General features: G+C 41.6%; 2 protein-coding genes across 3 annotated transcripts; both read right to left on the minus strand.

The window, feature by feature from the left end:
• Positions 1 to 1,162: 1,162 nt before the first annotated feature.
• Positions 1,163 to 3,440, minus strand: LOC131253687 (uncharacterized). The gene is made up of 2 exons (XM_058254804.1): positions 2,537 to 3,440; positions 1,163 to 1,843 (listed from the first exon to the last, which is right to left on the minus strand). The coding sequence occupies exons 1-2, from the start codon at positions 2,991 to 2,993 to the stop codon at positions 1,281 to 1,283; spliced, it is 1,020 nt and encodes a 339-aa protein (XP_058110787.1). The 5' UTR covers positions 2,994 to 3,440; the 3' UTR covers positions 1,163 to 1,280.
• A 2,397-nt stretch (positions 3,441 to 5,837) lies between these two features.
• LOC131253688 (GCN5-related N-acetyltransferase 3, chloroplastic) lies at positions 5,838 to 19,459 on the minus strand. Of its 2 annotated transcripts, XM_058254805.1 has the most exons (4): positions 18,904 to 19,459; positions 7,926 to 7,984; positions 7,492 to 7,548; positions 5,838 to 6,473 (listed from the first exon to the last, which is right to left on the minus strand). In XM_058254805.1, the coding sequence occupies exons 1-4, from the start codon at positions 19,339 to 19,341 to the stop codon at positions 6,296 to 6,298; spliced, it is 732 nt and encodes a 243-aa protein (XP_058110788.1). In that variant the 5' UTR covers positions 19,342 to 19,459; the 3' UTR covers positions 5,838 to 6,295. The 2 variants fall into 2 exon arrangements, with proteins under 2 accessions (XP_058110788.1, XP_058110789.1); XM_058254806.1 differs by lacking the exon at positions 7,492 to 7,548.
• Positions 19,460 to 22,104: the final 2,645 nt, after the last annotated feature.

Genomic DNA, 22,104 nt, shown 5'->3' on the forward strand with positions numbered 1-22,104 from the left:
TTCTTTGATCGCTTTACATTGTACATGACCGAGAAAAGTTCCTAGGTTGATGGCCCAGTAGCTCCCCCATCTGATGATCTGAACCATTGAATGAAAAATGAACAGCTACAACCGTGGGACCTTCCATACGAACAATTCGGGGACCACCAGAAGATGGACCCCACATATTGATTTTATTTTTTTTTCCAGGAGAAACAAAAGCTCGATATTGCATTGTGCCGTACACCTCATCCTACAAAGGTATGTTGTGGACTACAAGGGGATTGATACAGCAGGAATGCATGGAATTCCAAAGAAATTAGGCTGCAATCAGCCTTAAAACAAGCATTTAGGAAGATCCTAACAATTCAAAATTCAGGACCAGAGCTTAAATTTTTGAAGCACATTCGACAAGTGGGGCCCTCACTTCAGTGATCAAGGCCATTGGCATGCTGTCTTGCGATGAATGGATCACACCTCAAGCTTTCCTATGAGTTCCTGGCCTTGAAATACATGGTTAGGATGAGAAATACAACTTACCACATTCACCCGGAAAAAAAAGGCCCTAGATTGACAGAGAATCTTCCAATCTTAGAGACTTTTGGACAGTCTATGATGGCATATGATCAACGGTCTAGATCACAGAAGCATTATCCAATCTGAAAACCTATTTGCTATGCACATCCTCAAATACTACCTAAAATACTGACCCTCACTGACCAGTGACCAAAGACAAGGGATACTCTAATTCAGGCTGTTTTCTCTCTTAATCTCAGTGCAGGATATATGGCCCACCATATCTATTTCTACCGAGGGATGTACTTAGCAGGCCGGCCTTGCATGTCAACCATGCCATCAAGAGATTGATGCAGGACAATTAACCATTTGCTCTAAAAGCTCAAATTGATAGAGCATGACAAATTAATCTCTTTATCTCATAGCCTATGCTCAAAATTCATGGGTTAGGTCCTCGTCCGAACCCTCTTCGTGGGTCCAAATCTATGGGTTCCACGGCTTTCGCCCCTTCATGGGCCCCAAATCCATAGACTCCATCTCAAACAAGCCTTCCACCTCACACGGCTCCAAATTTATGAGTTCTACAAGCTAACCACCCGTTGTGTCCTTGCATCCTACATGCGACCCCACTCGAGCCCGGTGTGAAAATGCCTCAGCATTAGATATCCAATCGAAACAAACTTCCATTGTACTTATTAATGCCATGGTATTACAATAATCACAACCATAATCTTGTAATGATTAGACAATATCTGGATGGCATTAGAGTGGATAATTACATAATACTAAAATGGAGGATCAGTCGATATAGTAAGACTACCACCTTGGAGGCCCGCCGGGAAATCGAAACCTGACATAAAATCATCGCCGAAGATCACTGCACCAGCTGCCAGTGCTCCGGCGCCGACTCCCATTCCGAAACCGGGCCCGCCAGCGCGTCCGGCAGCATTAGATGATGGCATGTTCATGTAGTGATCCGGCGGCAATTGGCCTGTTCCTGGAAGAAATGTAGGTAGAAAGCCGACATTTGAAGGAGGCGGCGGCGGCGGCGGAGTGCGAGGCGGTCGATAACTTGTTCCGGGAGTGGTTGGATTCGAGTAGTTCGCCGGAAATGGTGTCGGTTGAGCATAAGGTGTTGGTTGAGCATAGGGAAAACTATTTGGTGGGTAATTTTCTATCCGACCGATGGACGGTCGATATGGTTGGGCTGTTGGGTAGGATGGAAGTGGCCCACTATTGGACGGTTGATATGGTCGGGCTGTTGGATAGGATGGAAGTGGCCCACTTTCTATAGGTACAGAAAAGTTAGTTTTATGATCTGAGAGCTGAAATCCTCCTTCCTCCTTACCTGCAAAGGAAATCAAGACCTATCATTAGTGAAGCAGATTAAGACCATTAATCATGATGCTGCTGAAATAATGGGCCCCAAATCCATGAAGACAATGAATAGATCCGATCCTACGGTTCGGATCAATCTAAATACACTAGACTGCCAAATGCACATAACATCCAAAGCTGGGAATGGTGCTTTGGATCCTACAGCCTGGTTTACCAATGTGCATAAGAGATCCAAGCCATTCATCCGGTGGGACCCACCGCGTAGATCAGGTGGTCCAAAATTAAGAGCCTCCCATCAAGTGGCCCACCTGATTTATGAGCCACAGCACATACAAAGTAAGACCCAGCTGTTGGACGGCCTAGGTCTTGCCCACTTGTTCAATTTCAAAAACTCGTTTATCAAGCCGAGTCCTGAGTCGACTCACTGAGTCTAAACTCTTGATTTCATAAAAACCAGCTGAGTCAGTGTCTGACTCGATCATTTTCCACAAACTCAGTTGTTTTTCTATTAACTCAGCCAAACCAGACATGGAAATGGAAAGACTCAGGTGAGCCACACATGATCATCGGTCTAGATCTGACCGTTGGATTATTCAGATTGAGTGATTCAGGCCAATATCATCATTGTAAATAGGTTCGGGGTGAAGCGCTTGAACCGATGATCATCTACTCACATTCTACAAGCACTATCCATCAAATGTACCTGAGTATGAAGAAACACCATCTCCCTCTTCCAACACCCGAACAGAGACATCGACAAATCCCCGAGGCTTGCCGGATTTCTTCTTTCGTAGCTGGAAGCTACCTACCTCTTCAACGTCCGATCGTGGGCCATCTGAAATCGTGGCGAACTTCACAAAGAACTCTTTCAAACTGACGGTTGCGATCCCATGAAGCTTTTCTCTTAGGAAAATCGGCTCTCTACTATAAACTTCCACGTGAAGTGACAAACCATGCAAATTCGGATGAGATTCATCGATCAAAGCAGCGAACTTGGTTTTCCATGTGGGGTTGGAGCTTCCTGAGCTGTCGATCTTGGAACAGTATTTCTGATCGGAATCGATCCATCCAACAGCAAACCATTGGAGTTTCCAGAGCGATGATGAACGGCGGAGGCCGCGGGCTGAGATCAGGCAGATTTCAACGCGAATTTTCGGCATTTTTTTGGATGATTTGGTGAAAAGAAGAGATGGGAAGGGAATAGAGAACTTTTGTATGTGTGAAAGGTTCTTTCTTTTGGTAAAGATGTATAGAGAGAGAGAGAGAGAGAGAGAGAGAGAGAGGAATGCTTTACTTGATAATAAGGAGATTCTTTGACAGCTTAATCACATTTCAAGGGTAATCTGTTGGCTTTTCTTGAGGGTCAATGTAACCCAAAATGGAGGAAGACAGCTAAGATGGAGCAACCATCAGGTGGGCCATGCCACTGATGGCTCAAAATTATATGTGGTCTGTCTAATGGGTGGATCAGCTTGATTTTCATAATAGGAGATATTTATACTGGGTCTCACTTATTGAACGGATCAGATTTTCTATAGGTATATTGCGTTTGGCAGGAAAGAGGGATGTAGGTGGAGATTCAGGTACAGTGCTGTTGGTGATTATTTATCCGTTTTCAGGTCATATACGTAATTTTTTAGAGAGAGAGAGGGGAATGCTTTACTTGATAATAAGGAGATTCTTTGACAGCTTAATCACATTTCAAGGGTAATCTGTTGGCTTTTCTTGAGGGTCAATGTAACCCAAAATGGAGGAAGACAGCTAAGATGGAGCAACCATCAGGTGGGCCATGCCACTGATGGCTCAAAATTATATGTGGTCTGTCTAATGGGTGGATCAGCTTGATTTTCATAATAGGAGATATTTATACTGGGTCTCACTTATTGAACGGATCAGATTTTCTATAGGTATATTGCGTTTGGCAGGAAAGAGGGATGTAGGTGGAGATTCAGGTACAGTGCTGTTGGTGATTATTTATCCGTTTTCAGGTCATATACGTAATTTTTTGTAAAAACAGGGGTACGTATGGTTCACGTCTATTAGCAATCATTTCTCTAGACATAGAGTCTTTGACTCTTGAAATTGTAGATGTGGTAAACATTTTAACTCAAATGTTTGTAATTTTTTTTAATCTCAAATATTTGTAATTTTTTTCTCACAATACATATAAAATGGAACCCACATTTTGGACCGTTTGATTTGAATGATTTGTATTCCATGTTCGCAATCATAGCCTTCCAGTTAATGGACCTTTTGCCTTCGATTGTGAGGCATTTTAATGGAAACGGATTGGCTACTACCCCTGCCACCAGCCCCGTGGGGGGTGATCGGTACTCTGTGGGGCTCACCTTGATGTATGTGTTTCATCCATGCCGTTCATCCACTTTTAAAGATCATTTTATGTCTTGATCCCAAAAATTAGAGGGATATAAATCTCAGGTGGACCACACCACAGGAAAACAATAGTGATTGAATATCTAGCATTAAAATCCTCCTAAGGCCCACTGTACTGTTAATTTGACATCCAATCTGTTGATTAGGACATACAGACCTAGATGAAGGGAAAAAACAAAGATCAGCTTGATCCAAAACTTTTATGGCCCCCAAAAAGTTTTTAATGGTCGACGCTCATTCAAAACTGTTTCATGTAATGTGGTCCACTTGAGATTCGGATATACCTCAATTTTGGTTCTCATACCCTAAAATGATATATAAAAATAGATGGACGGCATGGATGAAACACATATCATGGTGGGGCCCACACAGCACCGAGCACCAGCCATTGGCTGGTAGCAGTGGGAATAGCCAATCCGTTTCCCATTTTAATGGGGTTGGTACCTTTATCCGTGCAACATCTGGGCCATTCATCAGGTGGGTCACGCCACGGGCATACCTTGGCCCAAAGTTGAGGCCCGTTAGGGCATTAGGGGACCAGTTGCGAACTGACAGTCGAAAAGAACTGCTAGCAGCCCCCATTCGGACTCGGATTCGGGAGTGACCCCTTCAGTACCAAGTTGGCGCTGGAAAAGCCCTGTGGGCCCCACTATGATGTATGTGTTTTATCCACGCCGTCCATTCATTTTGCCAGCTCATTTTAGGGCATGGACCGAAAAATGAGACTGATCCAAATCTTACGTGGACCACACCATAGGAAGAAGTGGTGACTGAATGCCCACCATTAAAAGCTTCTTAGAGGCCACAAGAGTTTTGGATCCTGCTGATAATTATCTTTTCCCTTCATCCAGGTCTGTCTGACCTAATCACCAGGTTGGATGGCTAATAAACATTACAATGGGCCCTATTTAGTTTTCCATGGTAGGCGTTAAATCACCACTGTTTCTTGTGGTGTGGTCCACCTGAGATTTGGATCTGCCTCATTTTTGGGTGGCAAATAAATATTACAACGGACCTATGGAGTTTTCAATGGCAGGCGTTCGATCACCACTGTTTCCTGTGGTGTGGTCCACCTGAGATTTTGATCTGCCTCATTTTTGGGTGGCGAATAAATCAACGGACCCTATGAAGTTTTCGATGGTAGGCTTTTAATCACCACTGTTTCCTGTGGTGTGGTCCACCTGAGATTTGGATCTGCCTCATTTTTGGGCTCATGCCCTGAAATGAGCTGGCAAAATGGATGGACAAATTCATCATGGTGGAGCCCATAGCTTTTCCAGGGCATTGGAGGGGTCAACTACCAAATGGCATCCCCCAAATTCGGAGTTCACGCATGGACCTATGCACAGTGGGGCCCACATGATGAGCAGCTGGGATCTCGCATGTCCCACCATGACGTCCATGTCATATCCACTCTGTCCATCGGTTTCACCAGCTCAGGTTAGTGAATGCCTCCAAAAATGATGAAGATCAAAAATCAAATGGCACACACCACAGGAAACAGTGGGGATTGAACACCTACCATTGAAGCACAGATCTTGCTATGGCCCGATAATGTCATCAATAAAATAATAATAATAATAATTAAAAAAAACACTAGAAAAATTACCAAAACAAATTTTAAAAAAAGTCACAAGGTTATAACAGCTCTGTACAGATATTATCAAGGGAGAGCTCAAAACATCCAAATTCACAGACAAAGCCATTGAGAGATTCTTCTCTCATTCCCTTCTCTTATTTTCAGATGATGTTAAGCTCATGGTAAGTAAAAACCGAAATATCTCCATCAATACCTGAAATTCCCATCGCAAAGGAGAGAATCATCCGATATATAAGAGATGCAACTGCCCAAGTTCCCAAAACCTCAATCGCTGCATAGATGCTGCGGAGGGCTGAAACAAGTGATGTTTGTCTATCAGCAATTCTCCTATCAAAATCCCATTTGAGAGGAACTTTTGTAAAAGCTCGACGGAAGCTTCTCCAATAGATTAGTCGTGTGTGGTTGTGTGGAGGTCGGATGTGGATTCTTTTAGTTGGATATGAACAGATGGAAGAGATGCAGATTGTTCTAGCCGCTGGCTGCATTCTCTGATGAGGACTTTCGCAGTGGTGGGACTAACAGCAGCATCCGGCCAACGCGTCTAACTGAAGGATTGCCTTCTGCATAGTTTGATGCAGACCGGGTATACATCATTGTGGTGGACCCCAGAGCGTCCTCTCCAAATCCACATGCTTCAAAAAACAACCTGCAGAAGTTTTGGAAGCATTACACAAGGAAGCTGCAATTATCTACATATGGATGCATGCTTACACAATACATGCATGAAGACATACATATACACATATCCATGGAGGAATTGTCTGATCCTGATCATCATGATGTGATAGTGTATATCATCAATAAGTGGGACCCATCCCCTTTTTCAGATTGGGAGATCCGAAGTCTTCAACCTGTGGCCTACAAATAGACAGTTGAGAAAGAAATGTACAGCATTCATCTGGAAAGAAGGCGGCCAAAGGTACAGATTTCCACAGCATCTCCCATCTGGGTCATCAGATAAACAGCCTGGGTCGCCGAACCATGGGCCCCACATGAACATACCAGACAGATCGGGGTACTAGAATCCTCATCGCTAGGACCTAATAATTCCTTTGCATACATGTGTACTTGTCAGCCATGCTTGGGTTGGTACACCGACGGAGGAACTTGCATGCTTCACAAATAAATGTGCACATGCACGTGCTAGAGAAAGGTTGATAAAGGCGATCAAATTGCTCAATGTGACAGCAGACCAAATGATGAACTTGAGCAGGCAATTACTATCAAGATCAGCACATTTGACAAGGAGAGTCTTGAGGATAACTGACTCAAACAATGCCCAATCTTAGTACTGCAGTACATGGTCACAGATGAGACGAATCGATTTTTTTTAATCCCCACAAGCCAACAGTAGCTAGAGTTACATTCTTTAGATTGTCAACCTCATGCACTCAGCCAATCAACAAACTCCATTCAACTCATCTGAGGTTTCATGAATGAGAATAGTCCCATATCAGCTTCCTCCAAAACCTCAGCAGACTCGTATCATTTCAGCCAAGTTCCAAGTCATCAGTCATAAGTAACTAGGCCTAGCGAAATGCAGAAACTTGAACAAACAAATCGAATTGACTCGGACTCAAGGAGCTATCATTCTTTTGAATTGACTCAGACTCAAGCTCATGTTGAGCTCGAGAGATGTAAACCATTGGTTTGGATTCACATACCTCTCTTCTTCAGAGCAGAGGGCTGCTATGTCATATATGCCTCTACTGGTAAGAACCCTGGTATGAACTGGAGAAACATTAGACCCCAATGGAATAGTAAGAATGAAGAATCCTCGTATTGCTACTCTGAGAGAAGGATCACAAAGGATCATGTGCATTTGCCACATGGGCTCCTCCATGTATGTTGCTGTGGCCAAATTAGTCCTGTCATCAGGTGGATGGAGCCTCTTTTTTCGTTTCTTTTTCTTTTTTTTTTTCATGCAGATGAAGAACCCCACATGATAACAATGACTGGCTTTCAGACCATACCACACACATTGAGGCATTCTAGATGAATGGCCCAGATGTCGCACACTCGCACTCTTACCTCTAGTGATCGCATTTCCTGGACTGATTTTCAGACCATATTACTAGGTAATATATTCTGCACATACCTTATGATTCTTTTAACTATCCTGCGGCCAATTCCCAATCTCTGCAGTGAAGGAATAACCTGAAAGGCGCTGAACATAAATGGTATGAGGCATACTAGATAGGCAATGTTTAGATTACTAGAAGAGGGATAATAGAACTCTCGACCTGAGAATATCTAAAGTACAACTCAATTTTTGGTTTGTACAAGTGCAGCCTATGGTTCAGTGATCCAAACTGTTGATATCACAGGCCCCATAGCAGATTATCTCCTGCACTAAGAAACTCCTGGATTGGAAGATCACATCTATCAACTCTTCAGCTTTTCTTCAGTTGAATTGAAGACCGTTTCCGATTTTCTGTATCTTCTTCTTAACTGTCTATTTGCTGGCCGCCTCCTACATCCTACAAAAGGTTAGGATTTCTCCATACGAGAGATCTTTTGTGTACAGTCCATACACAGTGAGAACCTCATATCAGCTGTTTGTATGTCTGAACATGGGCCCCACTCTTACAAAATGAAGACTGATGCCTCCTGTAGATATTCTCAGGTTAAGCATTGTATAGTACCTCTTCAAATGAGAAAACTCATAGAAATTTCAACTGGTATTTTCATTTAGTAGAGATACAAGAAGTTCAAGAATGAAAGATGCATACTTATTCATCAACTAACGGATCAGACAATCTTAACCATCCAATCAACAACCTAAAAATTGAAGGCAAGGACAAGGAGTATGGACAAAGGTCATCATTGACTGTGGATAGTTTCACCATTTGTGTGGGTAGGTTAGTCCAGTCCATGAAATTTATAGACAGTGGGCCATTCACAAGGGACATATCCAACAAGTGGTAGAATAACAAACCTGAGTCAAATTTTGGTGCACCACATATTGTGCAAAAGTTAAATTTCCTCTCTTAAAAACACAATAAACAAGATCCATCATACACAAATGATAAAACTCAAATAGGGGGCATAAGCACAAACTCCATGATCCAAATCGCTCACTGGGTGGGCCCAGCAATGAATAGATCACTATCCACAAAATGCATAGATTGGGCTATCCAACCAACCCAAATAACTAGGTGCTTTCTCGTTCAAGTATGATTTGCCATTATAATCTCCTCCCATACATTTACAGTCACTGAAATGGATGGTAAAGATTGTCCGATCAGTAGAGATCTTCCATAGTGGCCAACCACCCGATGAACAATGCAGATCAACGACCTCTGTGTCGCATGTACAATTTTTTTGCAGCACAGCAGACATGGGAATCAGTGCCTTATGTGATGAGGACATCGTGCACATGCACGCCCGCACACCACCACCCCTACGCACGTACGTACGCAGAAGGAGGACCTCACCATCGATCTGGCTCGATGACGACGTCCAGGGAGGGCCTCCTAACTAGAAGACAAGTTTTGGTTCAGAAAAGTGGCCCGATAGTCAAGAAAAGCTCACCATGGGATCTCATGATCGTGGCCCATTCGTCGGATTGGTTTTATATTTTAGGTTTTGCTTATTGTTATTATTTAGAACATCGTAAACGCTTTAGATTTCCTTGTTTGATTTTTATTTTAGTTTACTTCATCGCCAAGTAATAGGTGTCGCACATGGTGCGAGTTTTTGGGTATAGGGTTCTCCCTATAAATAGGCACCCTTTGTAGTTCTTTTCATTCATTGAAATTAATAAAAAATTCCTGTTTTATTTTTCTGCTCTCTTCGTGAGTTGTGGAAGAATTCAAAAGTGGGTGCGAAGCCCTCCCTTTTCGAAGGGCTAACTACCGTGGTGCGAAGCCACATCGATCCCAATTCACCCCCATCTTCCATCATCTTTTTTTTCCATCTTCCCCCACCATCCGTACCTCGAATTTGTCCTTTTGTTGCATCAGATTTCTTCATTGAAGCAGGTTTCCAGATTTCGGCCCGCAGGCAAGCTGAAACTTCAGCGGAGCACCACGCACAAACCGTACATCGGATCGAGCTGAAATTTGGAGGTTTTGGAGTCCATCCCTGGCCGACTAGGGCCAAGGTGGCCTTTTTCTGAATAGTGGGCCCCACACACGTGCGGCCGGATCACACACACGTCCGTCTGGGCCATTGTTGTTGTCCACACGCGGGATCATCTTTTGGCTCAGGTTTTTATCCTCTTTTATCCTCTCATAGCCATTTTTTCATGAATCCTAACCCTATATTACATGATCCCTAATTGATTTGCCCATTTTTATCACCTTAGGGTTCCTTGAATTGAAATTAGGGAATCCCTTGGATTAGGGACTGATTTTTATGCATGAGTAGTTAATTTTATTTCCCTTTGACATTGTTTGGTTTATAATTTTATTGGTCCAGTCCTAGCCTGTGTCGGCTTGGACCCGCATAGATTCCCCTTTAATTGAATGCTTGGATTTTCATGTGGGATGTGGAATTTGTGTGATTGTTTCTGAATTGGTGTGATCTAAGCCTGCAATCTTGCATATCATATTTAATTTTCCATGTCCTGCATCATTATGGTTCCCCAATAGCAACAATAATAGCAAGAGAATTGCTATCTACACCCTATGCTATAGATAAATACACCTCCAGGTCCACAGAAAGAGAGCATTTTCTTAGAAAGATGATCCCTAGAAAGAAATTCTCTGTCACGTTTGGTGATAAGTTTGGATTTCCATGGAAAGATGAGTTAGTGTTTGGATGAGAAGTCCCCGGAACACTTCTCAAAAAAGAGGCATTCGCACCCCTGTGCCAACATGGCATACATGTGTAAGACCTGAGATATTCATCAGGTGTGGTCCAGATGAGAGAATCCACAAACAAGCAGTTCTGGAGCTCTTGGGCAGTGCCGCGCACGATAAATTTAGCTTTCCATGGAAAAGCATTTCCAAAAAATCATCCTTCCACACAGCCAAATGGCAGTACTCCATCCACATCAAATTCAAAAAACAGGTACCATCTATCAAAAGCATAGAATAGACACACACACTCAGTTCCCCAACAACATGGATTTATTTCATACTTTGACTATGTATGAAGCCTGAAGGCAAGCAATAAGAAATTATACACGTGGCATACATTCACTCAAACTAAACTGACTAACTTGTCAAACCTGTTAGGTACAGAATACATGGCATATTACATTTTGACTGTTATTGTTATGAATCGAGTGCTGTTGTGTATAAAAATTTAAGAAACGGTCTCCAAACCATTGTCCAACAAAACTCAATAATCCTATAGTGGATAAGTCTCAAAGTATGTAATCATGATATTAGGAACCCGGTGTTGATGTCAAGGGGTCTTCCCATGCAACTACGCAATTTGGAATCGACTAAGCCACTTTCCTAGCAGTATATCCGGCAAAATCAATCATGAGCTTCATACCGTATGTTAAGTAGCAACACTCAATCTCACCCTCCTATACACAAAAGTTGGTAGATGAGCATAAGGGTTACCCACAGGACCAACATGCTCGCAAAATGCATTGATCAGATTGAACAAGGCACTAATAAATAATCAGTCCTAGAGTAGAGTCCAACTCAACACTCCAAGCATGTGATCGCCCAGCCACGCAGCAAAGTAGACATTACTAAGAACTATGTCGGGTCTACAATGTGCAAGTTTCACCTAAAGTGCGTGAGTATCGACACAGTTCAGTAAAACTCATAACCCGGCTCTATACAGGCTTGTGACATTATTAGGAGATTAAAGTCCCGCCTAAAGTGCGTGAGCGCTAGCTCAACGACTCCTAATCTCATCAAACAGAAATCTCGCCTAAAGCGCCTGACTGCAGACTCAACACAGTAACTCCTAACCCACTACCCCCTCTGAATGTCATTCAACTCTCAGTCACATCTCCAATCACTTAAAGTTGTCCATAGTAAAGGGCTATAAGCACTAACATGTGTAAATTTCATGTGAATATGTTCAACACGATAGGAATCCAATAAGTTGAGACTAGAGGCGCTTGCACCTTAACTCATGCTTTGTCATCTATTATATTAGTAGTTGCATCCCAATGTGTTTCCTCATCCTGAACATGCATTCTACGCAAATGTCAAGGGCGGTTAAAGTAGAAATATAAAGAAAAAGAAAACTTGAGAAGAGAGGAGAGGAAGAGAAGAGAGGGAGAGGAATGGCTAGGGAAAAATGTGTGATGTGTCGCTTGGTCTAAAGACTGACACACACACACACACACACACACACACACACACACACACACACAATTACACATATTTCCATTCTTCCCCCTCAAGCTGGAGCATGTATATTGGTCATGCCCAGCTTGGATTACATACAAAGATAATGAAGATAATGAGCGTGGATCATTGCTCACCCTCAAACACAACATGGACATAAATTGTAGCTTGCACTTCCTTCATCCATTGAATCTTCTATTCAAGTACATGGCCATAACTAAACTCAACAAACATCAAGTCACAAACTTGTCATCCACATGCAAATTCTCTCACAGACAAGTGTTACTTGCACAATAACTGAGTGTGCATCACGTGCAACACTCGAGAGAAAACACACAATAGCATGTGGTGGCTTGTGTGCATCACGTGCAACTACACTCACAACAAACAATAGGGCCTAATAAAGGAAGAGAAGAACAACTGAGAAGGAAAGATCCACCATTTATAAGAAAACTCTCATGTAAAGTTGAGTGGAGCATAACGTCGAACACCTTATGTGCACTAAACCTTCTAAGCATTATGACGAGAGCATCAATACCGCAATCACCATCAACACGATTTTACACAGCATTTTACAGCCTTACAACATCAAATTATAAAGAAGAAAGGAAATCCAGCAACAAAACCCACAAAATAAGAGCCTATGGCACCCATCTCTCACAAAAGACGTTGTAGTACTCCCAAACCTTGACAAAACTTCATGAATCTTGTTCTTGGTTATTGCTCTTGATCAATCGCACCTACCCCTTTGAGAAAATCTGCTTAAAACACCTTCAAAAAGCATCACAACAAAAGGACTAAAATCTTGATTTTTCCGACTTGTTCTTCATTTTTGCTAAAAAACCTCCAAAAAATGTGAAAAAATCATCATTATTCTTCTAAAATCCCAATCTACCAGATTCCAAACTTCTGCTTCAAAAAGACTTCATGGTCGTACACTGCTGACACCATCCATGTGTATGGACGACGTCAACAGTGGGCCCCACTACCGCAGGTCTCGGATCGGACGCTCTGATACCAAGTAGAAATATAAAATAAAAAGAGAACTTAAGAAGAAAGGAGAGAGGGAGAGGAACGGCCAGGGCAGAATGTGTTATGTATTGTTTCTCTTTTATCTTTCTCCTTCTTCTCACTGTAACTTCTCCTAGGCCCTCAAGATTAGCACCATGTAGTTGTTTAATAAATACATAACCTGAAGAGGACTTGCTTTCATCCTGATCATCTCTTGAATAGGCAACAGAATAAGCTCGCACTATTAACTCAGTGTCTTGATAACATAACATATAGTCATTCGTGCCTCGAAATAGCAAAAAATCCTCTTAACTGCCTGCCAATGTGCCTGCCCTAGATTACTTTGATATTGACTCATGAGACCCACAACATAACATATATGGGCTTAATGTATAGCATCCACAGATGAGATTACCTATCACACTGTTATAGGGCACAAAAGAGATATATTGCCTCTCTAGATTAGACTTGGGACACATACTCCTACTCGATAGTATTTATCAATTGGAGTTTCAACTGGCTTGGAATTGTGCATTCTAAATTGCTTCAAGATCTTCTCAATATAATATATTTGTAATAGTCCCAAAATTTTGTTTATTTATTTTTATTTTTATTTTTATTTTTTTGTGATTTTCATTCCTAAAATAAAGTCCGCTTTACTAAGGTCCTTTATTTCAAAATTTAATAAAAGTTGTTGATGCTAAAATCTGGTCGATCCTGCCTTACCTCTTGCTAACCGGAGTATTTGCAATTTACTGAAGAACAAAAGAAGACACTAGGGGCGCCGGTTAAGGCCCGGGACCCTCTGATGCCTTAGTCAGGTAGTTTCGCAAGAGGAGTAGAGGAATCGGGATATTTGTTGTGTGTAGCTTTACTCATGGTAGCGAGTGCATTTATAGGCTTTTGGGGGCGATGGCATGTGTGGCAATGACTCTCTATGATGGATGCGAATTGCGGAAGGGATCTTTTTCCGAATGCATTGTGGTTATTTCCCCAAGATACACGGCGAAGATCTCGGGAAGATCTTCTTCAGATAAGATCTCTGAGTAGTCGGGATCCGAGGAGGTCTGGGTAGATGGCTGAGGTCGACCTCTAGGACAGCTAGGTCAAGATCTTACAGACCGAACTGAACTATTAGCCATGATCAAGAATGGTACAAACCGAGTTGAAGTGTTGATCGTGATCGAGGCTCTTCTTTGAGGCTGAGGTTGGTATCCGAGGCCGAAGTTGGTACCCGAGGCCAAGGTCGAAGTTGGTACTCGAGGCCGAGGTTGGTATCCGAGGCCGACTTCCAAGGTCGGTAACCGAGGTTGAGGTCGAAGCAATCCATAGTCATCAAGTCTGGCTGCTCGGCTCATCTATCTCATACATATGGTCGGTCCATTTTTACCCATAACAAAAGTCATTCCTTAAAGTAGCATTCATATGTCATTGCCTGCTAACAAAATTACATCAACATACAATGACAATATTAGAAAGTGTTTCCCAAATTGCTTCACATATACGCAGTGGCCTTTTTCACTCATGCCAAGTCCGAAGGAGGTGATGACATTATGAAACCTTATGTACTACTACCTCAATGGTTGTCTCAGCCCATAGATAATCTTTAGGAGCTTGTAGACCTTACCCACCTGATTTCTGTCAACATATCCAACAAGTTGCTCCATGTAGATTCTTCCTCTAAATCCATATCAAAAAATAAAATAAATTTACAACCATTTGATATAACTCCAAGTCGTGGCATGCCACAATAGCCAAGTTTGTGAATTGATGCGAACCTAGTTACATGTGAGAAAGTTTCTTCATAATAAACACCTTCCACCTGCGTAAAACCCTTTCCCACTAAATGAGCTTTATATCAATTAAACCATCTTTCTTCCTTTTAATTTTAGACACTCATTTATCTACAATTACTTTACAGCCAATCGGAAGATCAACTAATTCCCAAACATGGTTGTCCATTTCTTTCTTCATTATAGTAATCCGGTCTTTAGAATTTGGAGATATAAACATTTTAATACGAATCAGATTCATCTTCATCTACTGCAACACATGAATATGATTCACCTTCTATTTCAAAATGCCTCTTAGAGATTCTATGTCGTAAACTTCGTCATAGCTCAAGGATATTGGACGATGTGCTCCCACTGTCTCTACAAATCATGGACTGCCTTGATTACTTTGGTTTAAACTACCACTCCCACTTTCTTGAATTGCTTCCGGCATCTCATAAAGTTATATCTCTATCCTTGGCTTCTTTTTACTGCGATACATGTCTTCCACAAATGTCATATCTCGGGATTCAATTTCAATCCATCTGTCATAGTCTTCGTATAATAATAAATAACCTTTAAAATGGATGGGATATTGAACAACATGTACACTCAACTGATCTTTTGTTTGGCTTGCTTCTATACGAAGTAGAAATCAATACGTAACCCAATGAACTCCATGAAAGTAACTCTCCCAATGACAGTCCCCTGCTAGTCCATAATTCATATGGTATTTTGGAAAGTGAGTTTAAGGGAACCTTGTTTAATACAAAAATAAGTGTAAGCAGTGCATCTCTCTAGAAAGTAGTTAGCAAATTTGCATGGGCCATCATAGATACGATCACATCTAACATAATTCTATTTCTCCTTTCAACTATACCATTTTGTCAAGGGTTGTAGATCATGGTATACTATCGAGCAATGCTAGCATTCTCACAATAGGACTTGACAACATCTGAACTGCATTCTCCACATCTGTCTGTATTCAATGCTTTGATCCTCTTATCCAATTGAGTTTCCACTTCTTATCTGTATTTTTTAAACTAATCAAGTGCTTCAGGTTTTTTATAAATCAAATATATTGTACCATACCGTGAGTAATCATCAATAAAAGTTATAAAATACTAGCACCCATTTCAAGCTTATACATTCGATGGTCCACATATATCATTGTGTATATGTAAAAGTTCTCATCATATTATTACTTTCAGAAATGATATCCTGGTTACCTTTCCTAACACACACAATATTCACAAAAGGGCAAACCTACTCTAGTCAATGTGCCTAGCAATCCATCACGTGGTAATCTCATCATTCAATCTTTTCCCATGTGTCCCAATCTGGCATGCTACTTAAATAGATTTGGATTTAACACTAAAATCAGTTATACCACCATAAAAAAAAGTTGCTTGGTATTTGATGAGAAACTATTTACAATATCTAGCTTAAAAAGGTTTCCTGACAATTCTTCCCAAGCAAATATTACATTGTCTTTCCTGAGTGAGTAGTTGTCTTTACAAAACCTTACATTAAAAATTCCCTCTAATTAGACATGTGACGATATTAGATTATTCTCATCTTGAGGGCAAAAATGTGTCTTTATTAACAAAGTATTCTATCTTTGACTCGAGATAATAAGTACCAACTCCGATCACATTCTCCAATGCATTGTTTCCCATGTATAGTTTGTGGCTTCTGAATGTGATACTCCGAAAATCCACAGAACCTTCAGTTTTTCATCAAATACCATGTTTCCCTTAAATCCACAATGTCAGTAAAATTTAAATCAGTTACCAATACTTCTGTGCAGACACAACTAATAAATGGAAGAAAGGTTATCGTTTTATGCTCAGGGCAAGTCCTAGCCCAAGGACCCTACCAACCACATGCAAAGTAGGAACCATCACCTTGTCCTCTGGATCTTTGCTTAGTATCCTTTAATATGTCACGAGGCAGTGGTGGTTGTAGATATCTCATGGGATGGTGTTGAGGTGGGTATGGTAGATTTTGATGTGGATATAGCTGGTATCGAGTGGTAGTTGTTGGTAACAAGGTTGATATGGACAAAAACGTGGAGGAAAGTGTAGATTGGATTGATTGATGAGAGCATTCCACTTTTCTATTCTCCCATACTTTCTCCTCAATCGAATATTCCTCATTCTGTTTTCAACAGGAAAAGCCACACTATTTCCAAAGTGCAACAGCCTTTTGTTTCAACATTGTGTTCGGGATGATGACCCAAGTTCTTAAAAGGTCTTGATTGCCTCATTTTGATTCAAGACATCCTTAATGTAGTCCGGCAAAGATTGGAACATAGCTATAATATTCCGGTTCTTAGTCAGGACACAACCAACATTTTGCATATTTGTCATCATCTGTTCCATTTTCCTAATGGCATCCTTAATGGATCATCCGATTGGCATTCAATACGCATTAAATCCCATTTGTGTTGTTCTGATTTTGGCATTTGAGATTTTAGAGTATGATTCGATTAGAGCATCCCACATTTCTTTAGCACTCTTATATATTTTGAATGAGGAAATTAATTCTTTATGCATGGAGCTCAAAAGAATGTTTCTAGCTGCCCTATTATTCTTCTTCCACTTCCCATATTTTTGTTATGCAAGCTCCAACCTACTTATCAAAACATTCTCATTCTCTATCTTTGGTTTTCTTGTAACAGTTTTTAGTGTGTACAATATTCTCTTCGGCTAGTACAATCCTAATAGACTGACGCCAATCATTAAAGTTGTTCCCGTTGAACTTCCCCCCTTTCACGAGATTGACGACAATAAATTTAGAGGCCATTGCTTGTTACTACATTAGATGAGAAAGGGTCCCATGCTAGTCTTCTGGAAAACACATCCGAGACAATTCATTTCAAACTTTTCATGCACAATCACCATCAGTGGTGGCATCACTTAAACCTATTGGCACAAGGGCAACGAGATCATTGTTAATCCAGCCCCAAAGTTCTACTCACCCATTTGGACATAGCAGAAACAATCAAAGTCAAGAAAGAGAATAAACGAGTCCCTTGGAAATGGTGAGGTGATGCCCACAATGAACATATGTTATACATAATAAATCTTAATAGCTTCTCAACATACTAGCGTAGTGCCGCTTATATGCTAGTGTAATGCAATGACAAACCACAAAAACTATGAATATAGCCTTTGTTGTATATTACCATGCAGTATAAACTTTTGTACAGGATGATGAAGTAGTGCGTTGGCAACCTATTAGCCGTTTTCTCTTGTCGAAATCGCATCGATGAATGCTCTAATACCATTGTCGGGCGTATAATATGTGGCATGTTACATTTTCAGTGTTATTGTTCTGAATCGATTGACACGGTCACACGTGTGAGTATTGGGGAGCTGAAATATGGAACTCAATGGCGTGCTTAAATCAACCACATGTGGGAAGACAAGCCAATTAACCTCCCCAATCCAACAACAGATATAGTATGCAAACAACACAATCCTTGTCAAATACAAGTGGATGGACCCTACTCTATTTGTCTCTTCTCTTCTTTTTCTCACCTCCTATTCTTTTAAGTGATATAAGAAAGAAGCACACAAACATTGCAGCCCAATAGTGGGGCGACACGCAATGCATTGCTTAAGGAGCGCAAGTGCGCAGTCCACGGGAAGGAGCGTGAGTATATGGTCCATTCCATTTGAAAGGAGCGCGTGTATGCAATCCAAACGGGGACTTGCCTTGCAATCAGAAGCGGCACATAGAAGTCACGAACACTTGTTTGTTAAAATAATACCATCAGAGACTTTTCATTTTTAACCGTCCAATAAATGTCCCCCAATCTGATAGTCAACCAAATAAGCATAAATTTTGGTTCATGATACATCTAAACTGGGATACCATAACTTGGGCAGTTTTTTAATTTGAATTAGTTGCATGCCATGTATGCAATTTCTAAGTAATTTCAAAGTGCGTGTGTATCATTCATCACACTCTACCAGAGTATTTAAGTTTTCCTAACAAAACAGTAGTAATAATTCTTCCTTACCACGACATCATAGATCGCTGCCGTCAATCCGCCATCAGAGACTGCCCTTCCGAATCCCACCAACCGTCCATTCTTCTCCGACACCGGAACGGCCCGCTCCATCAACAACCCTCCAAATCCCAAGTCCTCCTTCCCACCGCCTCCCTCGCAGAACTCCTCCCGGCAGAACACCGAGACAACTACCGAGCTGTGGTCGACGGCCGTCCGGAGCTTGCCGGGATCGACGGGCTCGACGCGGCCCGTCTGTGCGTCGGGATTCGGGAATCTGTGGCAGGAGAAATTAGTGGAGGCGAAGAGGTGGGCCAGCTGATGGAGGTTGAGGTGGGATGGGTTAGTGGAGATGAAGATGGGTGGTAGGGTTTTTCGAAATTTCTGGGGTTGTGAGGGGTAGAGGTGGGAAGATATGGAGGGGAGGGAGTGAGACGAGATTGCAGCCATTGATGGAGGGGAAAGGGTAAGATGGTCTTTTTCCTTCTTCTTTCGGGGGCCTTTCTGTCTTTTGGAATTTTTTGGGATTTGCAGATAAGAGGGAAGAGAGAGATGGGAGGGAATGCGTTGCGGCGGGGGAGCGTTGGAAGTTAGCCACATTTCGATACTCTGGCCGGGTGGGATGTATGATACACAGGCATTTAGAAATTGCATATGTGGCATATAAATAAGTATAATTAAAATTCTGAAATTATTTTTTCCAGTTTAGATTTATTTTTAACCAAAAATTAAGAATATGTAGTAATCTAACCATCAGATTGTTGGAAATTTATTGGACGGTTATAATGAAACATATTCGATGGTCCAATTTCAACAAACAAGCCTCTAATGATCAATGTCTAGGATTTAAAAAAATAATATGATTCTTGGAATTACACTTATAAGAATACTTTCCCACAATTTAGACGGCTTATCTTGAGATGATATATGCAAGTTGTAAATTTTTAGGTACCTGTGTATGAAGCGTCATACGCTGCCTGAGTATCTTCTAACACCCATCTAGTAAAGACAATACAAATTAAGTATACTCTCTCGCTTGAGATTGTCAGAGGGGGCTTCGCGGCACGTGTGAGAACATAAAGTATACACGTGTGATATGGGATCGATTCAAAAGGACATGAGAATTTCTAGAATGATCTACGTTAGTCATCATGAACATTAACCTGTCAGGTAGGCGATACCTTTATCAGAAATCGAACGGTTGATAAGCAAAATCAACGATTCGTATTCGACAGCGGTGTATGGCCCACTAGAGAAGTGGAAAAGCCTGGTATTTTCTTCCGGTCAGTATCCGTCGGGGCCTACCTAGTGAATGCCCTCGATCTTCCACATGTGTGCCACACACCTGCGAAGCTATCAGGCACGTGAGTAATTTGTCCTTCATTAGACTGACAGAAACGGTTTGGCTACTCCCCCTGCCACTAGCCCGGTGGCTGATGGTCGGTGCACTGTGGGGCCCACCATGATGTATGTGTTTCATACATTCCGTCATCCATTTTTACAGATTGTTTTAGGGCTTGATCCCGAAAATGAGAGGGATATAAATCTCAGGTGGACCACACCACAGGAAAACAATATTGATTGGATATCCACCGTTAAAATCCTCCTAAGGCCCACTGTACTGTTTATTAGAAATCCAATCTGTTGATTAGGTCATACAGACCTAGATGAAGGGAAAAAACAGAGATCAGCTTGATCCAAAACTTTAATGGCCCCCAGAAAGTTTTTAATGGTCGACCTTCATTCAACACTTTTTCCTGTAATGTGGTCCACTTGAGATTGGGATATATCTTATTCTTGGTCTCGTACCATAAAATGATTTCTAAAAATATATTGACGGCATGGATGAAACAAATACATTATGTGGGGCCCACATAGCACCGACCATCAGCCATTAGCCGGTGGCTAGAGCTGGGCATTTCATACCCGAACCGGTGGATCCAGCCCGATCCGACTTAATTCGAACAGAACCGATGATCAAGATCGGTCAGGATCGGGTAGTATAATCCAGATCCGAATTATTTTCAGGTCGAATTCAGATAGTTCCTGTTCCGAACCGACCCGATTCGAAACCTAATCTGATTGGATCCAATTCGGATTGACCCGATCCGGACCGCATGTGTGTGTGTGTGTGTATTTCGTTTTTACTTTTGCCTCGGCGCCAAAAAATCCTGCCCAATGTACACTTGAGCTCGTCCCTATCACTCTATCTCTCTCCATCAGATTCTCTCTCTATATTTGCTTCTCTATTTCGGTTGAAGAAGAAGGCGAGAAGGAGGTTTCGGAACCTGGACTTTGCTGCTGGAGAGAGATATACTGAGAAAGTTAGCAAGAAGAAGGCAAGAAGCGGACGGACTCAGGTGACGTTAGCAAGTTTTGTGGATTTGATCACGAGGTATGTGTTATATCCAAACCGTCCATCCAGTTGGCGAGCTCATTTTAATGCTTGAGACAAAAAATAAGGCAGATCTAACCATCAACTAGACCACCCTGTAAAAACTAGAGGGAGATTGAACGTCTACCATTGAAACCCTTTTTAGGGTCATAGGAATATGAAATTTGTTTTTTCTCTTCAATCCTATACTTGTGGCCTTATGAAATATGTTTTTTAAGGTACTTGCGACTTTATGAACAGATTGGATGTAAAATAAACGTTATGGTGGGCCTTACAAATTTTTTAACGGTGAGAATCATGATATCTGCTGCTATTTATAGTGTGGTCCAGGTGATCTTTGGATATGATTCATTTTTTGGATAATGCTCCGGAATGATCTCTAAAAATAGATGAACGGTGAAGATATAGTAAACACGTCACTGTGGGCCATGTAACGTAGATCTCCTCTGAACCATTCGTACAACTCGGAGCTCGAGGCACGTCAGTGCTCGTTTCGCACGACACGTACCTACATTAGCTAGGTAGGCTACGTCCGAGACGGATTGGCTACTCACCCGCCACGTAGCTAATGGTCGGTGCTCTGTGGGCCCACCATGATGTATGTGTTTCATCCATTCCGTTCATCCATTTTTACAGATCATTTTAGGGCTTGATAAAAAAAAGTATAGGGATATAAATCTTACGTGGGCCACACCACAGCAAAACAATAATGAATGGATATTCACCATTAAAATCCTCCGAAGGCCCACTGTACTGTTTATTTGAAATCCAATCGGTTGATTTGGTCATAAAGACCCAGATGAAGGGAAACAATAAAT

Source organism: Magnolia sinica, chromosome 8 (genome assembly GCF_029962835.1).
Source record: "Magnolia sinica isolate HGM2019 chromosome 8, MsV1, whole genome shotgun sequence".
NCBI lineage: Eukaryota > Viridiplantae > Streptophyta > Magnoliopsida > Magnoliales > Magnoliaceae > Magnolia > Magnolia sinica.